The sequence below is a fragment of the Myotis daubentonii genome, chromosome 18 (genome assembly GCF_963259705.1).
Source record: "Myotis daubentonii chromosome 18, mMyoDau2.1, whole genome shotgun sequence".
Taxonomy (NCBI): Eukaryota; Metazoa; Chordata; class Mammalia; order Chiroptera; family Vespertilionidae; genus Myotis; species Myotis daubentonii.
In genome coordinates this window covers 37806817-37816666 of record NC_081857.1, presented here as the reverse complement: position 1 = coordinate 37816666, position 9850 = coordinate 37806817, and the positions used below count along the sequence as shown (strand labels likewise).

General features: G+C 45.4%; 2 protein-coding genes across 5 annotated transcripts in view; both read left to right on the top strand.

Annotated features, from left to right (window-relative positions):
* Positions 1 to 9850, top strand: part of LOC132221370 (acidic mammalian chitinase) — a 147592-nt gene that overhangs the window by 55213 nt on the left and 82529 nt on the right. The gene's annotated exons all lie outside the window — the stretch shown is intronic.
* Positions 1 to 9850, top strand: part of CEPT1 (choline/ethanolamine phosphotransferase 1) — a 32454-nt gene that overhangs the window by 144 nt on the left and 22460 nt on the right. For 3 of the 4 annotated variants that reach the window (XM_059675190.1, XM_059675191.1, XM_059675193.1), the window contains exon 2: positions 7214 to 7622. In XM_059675190.1, coding sequence (XP_059531173.1) covers positions 7284 to 7622 — 339 coding nt within the window. In that variant the 5' untranslated portion in view covers positions 7214 to 7283. Of the gene's footprint in view, positions 1 to 311; positions 1004 to 7213; positions 7623 to 9850 lie in introns of those variants that run through there. The other variant, XM_059675192.1, reaches the window with a different exon arrangement.

Here is a 9850-nt window from a genome sequence, read left to right as displayed (position 1 = left end):
GCTCGGTCTTGGGGAGACGGTCTGGGAGGGGAGGATGTGGGGGGGGCACGACTCTCAAAGGGGATGAAGGGGCGTGCGTGTGCGGGGTGGGGCGTGGGAACGGAGCTGTGTGTGGACTCGCGCGAGGCGGGCGCCGTCCTTCCTCCCGCGGGTGGCCTCGAGCGCGGGGTGGTGGGGAGGGCGCGGTGCCGCTGCCCCTCTGGCCCCGGGTGGAGAGGCGGCGATGGCGGGGTGCCCGCGCGGGAGCCCGGGGACGGTTGGGGTTCGTAGGGGTGGAGTTCGGGGAGGGGAGAATTCGGGGACCGGGATTGGGCTGACCGGAGGCTGGGGGCGCTGCCCGCGCGGAGCCGACCTTGCCTGTTGGGTCGACACCGAACCGCGGTGCGCCCTGAGCCGGGCGGGGCTTCCTTCCCTTTGGAACGTGATACCGGTGCTTCGTGGATGGGCCACGCTTCTGGGTCGGCAACTTCTGGAGGAGCGTCCGAGCGCAGTGACCGGCCCCGAGGTCGCCCGCCGGGGTTGCTGGGGCGCTGGGCTCGGCAGGAGGGTTGCTGGTTCGCCTGGCTTCCCAGGGGCGCTGGGTGAATGGGATCTTTGCATGTAGCCGCCTTCACTCTTCTCCCCCTCGGGGCTTGGCGTGTTGGCCCCTTTGCATCACTGGGATCGAACGTATCATTTTGCTTGAAGTCACAGTTCATGAGTGAGTGCCTATTAAGACGGCAGGCAAAAGTTACCTTTCAACCACGATTCGCGTCTCATCTCGGCTGTGAACAGAAACTCTTCCGTTTCTGCTCCAAAACGAGTAGGAATGTGTTGAGTGAGTGTATTGAATGGACTGACCACACCGGTCAGGCTGTGGTGAGGACATTTCCAGCATTTTATGCCGTTCACATAAAATTCCAGAGAGGGAGGTTCTAGCTAAAGCCTTTTGCTGCACTTGTGGTCTGTGCTGAGAAACATGAGCCACAGCCCCCTGTGCAGCTGGTCTCTACGCCCCTCCCAGGTAAGAAATAAGTTCGATAAATCTGCCTCTTGTATGAACCTGCTCCGACAGAGGCGTCTTTATGTGTTGTCCACTTAATAGATTATTACTGAATATTTACAACGATCGTTTTAGAAATGTATTCTCCTTCCTCGCCCACAACCAATCTCTCTTAAAGTTTACATTATAAACACCATTAAGTGTTTGATATGTAACTCTAAACTTTTTTACAACCCCAATTACATTTTATTGCATTGGCCCTGTGTTTTCTAGGCAGCAGTGGACTCCTTCAAGCTGGCTAAAAGTGCTGGTGATGCTCTTTCTGAGGGTCATGCTGTGCTGTGGTTTTTAAGGGAATAGGAAAATCTATAAAATGCCGGGCTGTTGCTTCCCCTCCTGTCCCCCCTTCTCGGAGGAAGTTGTTTCCTGGTTTTAAGGAATGCAAGATTTCACTTCAGCAAAACAGTAGATCTAAATTGTATCACACAGTACTGTTTCTGCTTCCAAGTCCACTGAAAAGGCTTTTGTTTTTGCTAGCTTGTTTTGTGTACCACTTGTTAAATAATGCTGAATGATATCCACTGATCTTGTTGGCTCTCTCTCCCTCTCTCTCTCTCTCTCTCTCTCTCTCTCTCTCTCTCTCTCTCTCTCTCTCTTCTCTTGCTTTTTTAATCTGCTCTGCCTCCCAAATTGTGTTGGCCATGAGAATTTTCCTTTAGGAGTGCCGTAAAGGTTGGAAAGAGCTGTGTAGTCACCAGTATCTGTGAAAGGTTGTACTAGTAAACATATTGCTGAATCAGTGCAGCTCAAAACTTGGCACACTTAGGCATGGGAGCAGGGAATTCTGGACTCTCCCACTGCAGGTTGGGTATTGTGTAAGCTTACCTTATGCTCTGCTGAGCAATGGAGATTCCTTTTCTCGTGTGGTGCGTGTCAGATGTTCCCCAGTGCTGAGCACAGGAATAATGTCGGCTGCATGCCATTATCCTCAGTTGCTATAAGCACAGATGTTTTGCATCATAGATTTAAGGTGCACAAAGGGTCTGTAATTGTAGTGAAGGTATCCATTACATATCGCAGATTATATTTTTGTACCTTTGTTGGGTTTTTCCCAGTGATTTTGAGAGAGTGGAAAGGAAGGAGGGAGAGAGAGAGCGATAGAGAGAAAACACTGATATGAGAGAAATACGTCAATTGGTTGCCTCACATGCACCCCAGCCCTGGGCGGGAAGGAACCTGCAACCCAGATATGTGTGCCCTTGACCAGAAATCGAACCCACCACCCTTCAGTGCATGGACTGGCGCTCTAACCACTGAGCACACCAGCCAGGGCCCTGTGTTCGACTTTTCCCATAAAAATACTCATGCCTGCCCAAAGAAAACTTACTGTGAGACCACCTGGGCCCCCTCCTCGGGACCCCCACAGGAGTTTGTTCACAGCATGTTATAACTCAGCTGGTTGGGCAGGGATGGCATATCAATCTTTCTGTTTCCTCAAGGTCTAGATCTAGAACCACTAAGTGATCATTAAACACTAGATGAATCACATTTGCTCATTGTTCCACAAATGAGAACTAATGGCCTACTTAACGTTAGGTATGCTATGAGATCTTGGAGGGAAAAAAAGTTAAGACAGATATGGCCCCTGCACTCCACGGGCTTACAGCCCTGGTGGGGAAAGACCAAAACACCATCACCACCACCAGTGACAACAACCAAAAAAAGTTTAGAGTGTGATAAGTGCTGTGAACGGTTATAGCAGAGGAGGGGGCTGTGCTGATTAGAAGTGGAGAGGTTGCAATAGCTACAGATAGGCCTGTGATCAGTGTTATCCAGGGGGTGGGAATGTTTTACTTTAAAACATTCACTTTTATTATGATGATTTATGAAAACATATCCTCAGTTAACAAGGAGACTGTGCTACAGAATGACAGGTTTCTTTATAAGCTCCTTGATGGCTTTCCGTAACATCAGGATGAAAACTACTTGCTGTGGACCATAAGCCTCTGCACTGTCTGGCTTTTCAAACGTCATTGTATTCCACTCTTTTATTGGGGGGGGGGGGGGTTGGGGTTAATTGAGATATTATTAACATATAACATTTGATGAATGACGTATATTAAAATATGACACAATTATATGACATTATATTAACATGATGCTGGTTTCCGGTGTGCAACATGCTGATTTTGTATATGTATATGTTGGAAAGTGATCACCACAGTAACTCTTCCCTCTGGTTTACCACTGCCCAGCCATACTGGTCTCAAAGGTACCTGGACGAGATAAGGCTTTTCTTGCCTCAGGGCCGGTTCCCTCTTTGTGGATGGTTTCTGCTGCTCTTGGATTTGGGGTCCATGCTGCCTCTTCCCAGACTTCAGCCGCCTTATTCACACTGCGCACCCTCACCTGTTTTCTGGCTCCACACTTTGTTTTTGTCATAGCACCGATCACAATGTGTCATCTTAGTGGCTTGTTTACCTGTCTTTAGTTATTTTCCCATTGGATGTGGGACCTGGGACTGTGTCTGTCTTGTTTACTGCACTGAGAGATTGGCCGGATGCATTTGGAACTTGGGATCCATTTTCTCATAAAAACTTAGGACTGGTAGCTAGGTTTCTCTAGCCAGCAATAATTTTAATTTCTTTCTAAGTCATATTTTTCTTTTTTAGTTCCTTGTAGTGTGGCAAGAAAATATTTTCTCTCATCCTTTGGCCATAGACCTGGCTTAGATAAAAATCCTACGTGGCTGAAATAATTTTTTGTGATATTCGTTCCTCTTTTCCATATCTCCATCCCACGTCCTTATCTCCTTTCTCTCCCTATAGTCTGATCTTCCTACTGTAGTCACCTACCCTGTCCTGCCCTCTTGAAATATGCATGCTTTTCATTTGCTAAAATTCAGAAGCTCCTATTTTTTCCTGAGATGATTTTCCTGTCAATAGCCTCTGCATTTTAGGTGTGATGGAGAGAGGTGGGACTGTGGCAGTGAGCGCAACCTCTGTGGTTGTGTGTTGGTGTTGAAAGCATAGCATGTCAGGGGCTACATGTATCTGAATGTGTGTTTGCAATCTTGTTGCTAACAGCTTCACAGAGACAGTCTTGCCAAATTGAAATGTTCAAAAACTTTTTGCCTTTTTCCCCCCTGGGTGAATTAGACAGTGGCTAGAACTAGAAACGTTGTCAAAATGAAGATTTTTCCAAGGGAGCAATAGAGGGTTAAAAAAAAAAATCTAGGTCAGCAAGGGAAAACACCCAGAAGGAAAAGTATCAGTTTATCATACAGTCCTGCCAAACGCTCAAACTTAAAACCATTAGGATCGGTTGCTTGTAGCTGTTAGTGCCAAAAGTGGGCCAGCACCCTCAATATGTTACCTTTAAAAGGGGGGGTAGGGGGAGGGAATACTATAATAATAAAATACAGGTTAAGTTGGCTAAACTTTCTGTTCCAGCTTTAAGTGGAATCCCATGAGAGCATACCAAATATAAAAACGCATACTAAGTGTGACTATAGAAAAGCTGGCTTACTATAAAGCTAAGTATTTCGGTGGTTATCAGTCTGTCACTTGATCTAAAACGATCTTGTAACCAGTTGTTGGACATTATATAAGTATTGCTTACAGTTGTAATCAATTGGTTTGTGACACAGGTCGACTTAAGAAATGTCCAAACCTGTTGAGAACTTTTATGAATTTAAACTGACAATTGCCAGGAAGCGAAATCTCAACAGATTGAGAAAATGCTCCAGAGAATGGTAGTTTTGCTGCTTATTTTATACATGAGAATCAAAGGGCGGGGGGGGGGGGGTGATTCATGAAACTCATTGGTAATAGATTTGGGAGGTGGGAGATAGCAAAGCTGGGGAATCTCTGAGAGTGGATGAAGAGTAAACCGTAGCGACACGTACAGTATTTTACTTTGGTGAGTATAGGATAGTTAACAATTAATATTTATTGTACATAGAGATGGTTTTGGGGGAATAAGATAACAATGAGGGGTTCTGTGGTCTGTGCTCTGTTGCAGTGGGAGTGCCCTGAGGGGTCTGGAAAAGGAGACCTTCCAAGGATATGTTATTTTAGATGCAAAAAGACAGTAGACAAGCTCACTTAAAGTTAAGGTTGACTTCTGTCAAGGAAGCTACAGGCCTAGGCTGTGACTACCCACCATGACCTGCGGTTAGTTATGCTCAGACCATCCTGTGTGGTTACTTTTGGTGCCTGAGTCTGCAAGGCCCACCATGCAGGCCTCCCCTGGGCTTGTCGGGTTTAACATGTGGCCCCTTTTCCGCGCAGACAGTTATCAAGCTCCATGACTGATTGGGATTCTGGATGCCACTTTAGATCTTTTGTGACATTGAAATTTTGGAATTTGTTACTTATGGTAGTAGAGGCAAGAAGTCCTGGACATGTTTTGATACTAGATCCATTGTTGAGATGTCCTAGACCCTGGATCACATTCTGTATCCCGTGGTGCGGCATTTCTGAGAATGTCACAGAGCGTTCTGGGTATCTCTCTACCAGAAGATCAGTGTGCACCCTTTTGGTACAGTGCCACTACTTAAGATTATTCCTTTTGTTTTGTTTTGTTTTTTCAAGTCTCTTATGGCTTCTTTTTCTCCTGCTCCCTAAATGTGAGTTTCCCACAAGGTTCTTTGTTTCATTTTCTCTCCATACCTAATCCCTTCGAGAACTTTAGTACTTTTTAGCCTTAAACTAGACTTTAGCTTCTAAAGTGATAACGATATTTTCATCTCGGACCCAAACTCCCAGTCATTTGATTTTGTCTGAAACACCTGTACCTAAAAGGTGCACATCTGTATTTCCTACCCTCAGCCCCAGGTCCTCTCTCACCCCCACCCGCCACCAAAAGCCACATAACCCGCTGATTCTTCTTCCCAAGCCCTGTTCACAGTGGGACCATGAGTCTCTGCTGATTACTTCTTTCCTCTGCTCCTTCTAGTCCCAAAGTGCTTTCTCTTGACTCTTCCTTTTAAATAGAAATTACTTAAAGATTTGACTGTCTTTCATGTTTCCATTTTTACCAACCTACTCTAGGCACTCACCACTTCAAACCTTTGAAATCCCCATACTAATTGTTGTTTGTTTATTTATTTTTTAAATTCTCAACCAAGGACATGCTTTTATTGATTTTAAAGAAAGAGGAAGGGAGAGAGAGAGAGAGAGAAACATCAATGTGAGAGTGAAACATTGATCGGTTGCCTCCCGAGCATGTCCTGACCAGGGATTGAACCCACAACCTAGGTATGTGCCCTAATCAGGAATCCAACCTGTGACCTTTCATTGTATGGGCAATACTCCAATCAACGGAGCCATACTAATTTTTAAATGTTCTCACTATCTCTATTCTGATTAATATATATCTATCCTATTAATCTTGAAAATACACGTCATTATTATCTTACACTGCTTAATAACAATAATTATGTTATCTCTGATGTGTTTTGAGTCACGTACTTCAGGGATTAAACTCAAAGTCCTCTGTGAACAGTCATCACCAATTCATGTGGCCTTTTTCCTTATCACTTCAGTTCCTCGGTCACACTGCTGATACCATCTGCCCTCTGAAAGTCACCTTTTCATTGCTGTTGACCCCCACCTGGCATACTGTCTGTAGGGAATCCTTTTCTACTGGCGAGAAGTTTTATCTTTTATTTTAGCTTAAACAGGAAGCCCGTGTTTGTCTGGACCTCACAAGGAAATCAGCCCCTCTTTGCCTTAGTTTCACTTTCTGTAAAAATAGGTATAATTAACAGTCCTTACCTTCTGGGCTTGTTGAGAGGATTAAATGAGTTAATATGGGAAACATGAAAACATGCTTAAAGTTTTTCGTACATAGTAAGTGCTCAATAAATGTTAACTGTCAGCATTAAATAAAAAATCTAGTTTCAGACCCACGATGTAAATACTCATTTGCTAGCTCTTGGGGTGTGCCTTTGGACCTCCGTTTTCGTGTATTGGAAATGATTCGATCACTTATAGGATTTGTTCCATTGTAGTACTGAAGGCAGTGAGGTAAAAAAGACCATGAGCTTTGAAGTCACACTGTAAGGGAACAGGAAGCACCATTAATAAGAACTAAAACGAAAAGCAAACCCCGCTTTTCTGGTCCCGGTTTGAAAGTCTATTACCAGTTTGACTTTTTATTTTTTTAATTTACTGACATTGATGTAAATAATGGCTGACAAAACTTTTGTCCCCTCGCCCCCCCCAGGTAAAGACCAGCCACCAAAAGCTGTAAAGCAAGATAAATTATTCTCTCCAAATAAAAGAAAGCAGAGTCCATGAGTGGCCAGCGGTCGTCCAGGAAACGATGTGGGGACTCGCGCGCGGAGTCCCCCGTGGGCTTCGGGCACATGAGCACTCCAGGGTGTGTGTTGAACAAGTTGTTTCAGCTGCCCACGCCACCCCTGTCCAGGCACCAGCTCAAGCGGCTGGAAGAGCACAGATACCAGAGTGCCGGCCGGTCCCTGCTGGAGCCCCTGATGCAGGGGTACTGGGAGTGGCTCGTGGGAAGAGTCCCCTCCTGGATCGCCCCGAACCTCATCACCATCATCGGGCTGTCCATAAACATCTGCACGACAGTCTTATTAGTCTTTTACTGCCCTACAGCCACAGAGCAGGTAAGGAATTTCTTCATGACAATGACGCACATGTGTTACATACCAGCAACACCGTCATTGGGGTTTCTAGGTCAGTCTAGCTAAAGATCAGATACTCTGACAACTTCTTGCCAACTCTTTTCAAATATCCTGCTACATAAGATAATTTTAATAAAACTTGCTACTGCAACCTACCTCATACACTATGGGTACGAGAAACCGTAAGTAGAGGGTGGACTCTGATTCTGGTAGGTAAATTAATGTTAGTGGGGATTAATACGTAAAACGCCCCTTTTAGAATCAGTAAATCTCAATTCTTTACAAAAGAGTTTTCTTTCTTTTTGGGGTGGGGAGGGGGGGATGGCTGAATACAGTCTTAGCAAAGTTAAAAATAATCAGAGAGAGCAGTCTGCAGTAGCGAAGTGCACCCTGTACATCAGTCATATCCAGACTGTTGTCCTCTTCCTTCCAGGGCGATGGTTGAATATCGCTCTTCTCTCCCGTAAACACATGTGGCTGGTAGACCTCCGATATCTCGGTGATTCTAAAAGACGAGAGAAGTGTAAGAAAAAGTCAGTGTCATGTTTCCCCTGCTCTGTGTCCTGCCGTGGCTGCCGTTCAGAAAGGAAGCATGGGATTGCTTGGGGACGCCCTTCCGGGGCCACCTCAGACGCAGCGTCTACTGCTGCTTCCTCTGTTTCCCTCTGAGCTCATTACTTAAAACCAAAACTGAAACCAGGACCCTTCATCACAATAGGTACTTCTTTGGTTTTAAAATGTCCTTGTCAGAAAGTGAGCTGCGGTAGTTAGGCAGAGGAAAGAACCAAACGTGTGTTGTGCCCGTATTAATCAGAATGGTTGGTCACACTGAACCCAAGAAAATAGAAGGGGTTCTCAACTAAAGGTGTTAAAAGTGACCCTGAACCATGCGTCATAATGGGCACACATTTCTTGTCTGTTTTAAGCTTGAAATAACAATTTTCTAAGTAGTCGTGTCATATGATTTGTCCTTACAGGTGAAATTTGTCATCATCTATCCTTTTCTGTTTTCATCAATTCATAGTTGAATTTTTTTCCCCAGAGCTCATTTCCCCCTCATCCTTGAATAACTAGTTTAATTCCTCTTTGACTACACAAATCCAGTCCATACAGATTGAATGGACATATTCTGGTTTTTCCTCATTTTCTTAACTATCGTACTTTACATCAGTCCGGAAACTTATGAAACAAAAGCCAGTCTAACTTTACATATGATGGGGGACGGTTCCCAGGGCAGGCACTAAAGGCTTACGTAGAACAGGGCAGGATGGAGAGGGTTACTCGGGTGTGACCCACTCGGTAGGGGCAGGTCAATGGCCAGTTCCAGGAACCAGCTGACAGTAGGAGGGGATTTCCCGGAAGCCACCTCTGTTCTGGCCCGGGGCCATCTGAACCTGGCCAGCAGGCCCTGCAGTGGTCAGGCCGGGACCTGTCATGAACTAGTCTCCTCCTCCACAAGTATGTCCTTGGATTCTCTCTTTTTAAAAAAAAAATATTTTTATTGATTTCAGAGAGGAAGGGAGAGGGGGAGAGAGATAGAAACATCCATGATGAGAGAGAATCATGGATCGGCTGCCTCCTGCAAGCCCCACACTGGGGATGGAGCCCAAAACCTGGGCACGTACCCTGACCTGGAATCGCACCATGACCTCCTGGTTCATAGGTTGACACTCAGCCACTGAGCCACACCAGACGGGCTGTCCTTGGATTCCTTATTACCTGTGCTTTGAGCTGTTTTACAAGTAGCTTACTTGAGGTCCTGACAGCTACTTCCAGAGGAATTTGGTCCAGATTGCCCACATCTTTAGAGATACAGAAGAACAACAGGGAGGTGGGTCAATTCCAGTAAAAGCCTTCCAGTTGTACTGAGTTTGTATGTTTTTTGTTTTTGTTTTATATTTCAGAGAGGAAGGTTAGAGGGAGAGAGAGATTGAAACATCAATGATGAGAGAGAATCATTTTGATCAGCTGCTTCTTGCAACGCCCCTACTGGAGATGGAACCCGCAACCCGGGCATGTGCCCTTGACCGGAATCGAACCTGGGACTCTTCAGTTGCAGGCCAACAATCTATCCACTGAGCCAAATGGGCTAGGGCTAGGATGGATTTGTTTAAGCCAGTGTTTCCCACATGAGTTTAGCATGGAAGGTGTGTGTTTTTCCATGTAATACCTGTAAACATCTTGAAAGATACAATTTGGGAAACATGGTA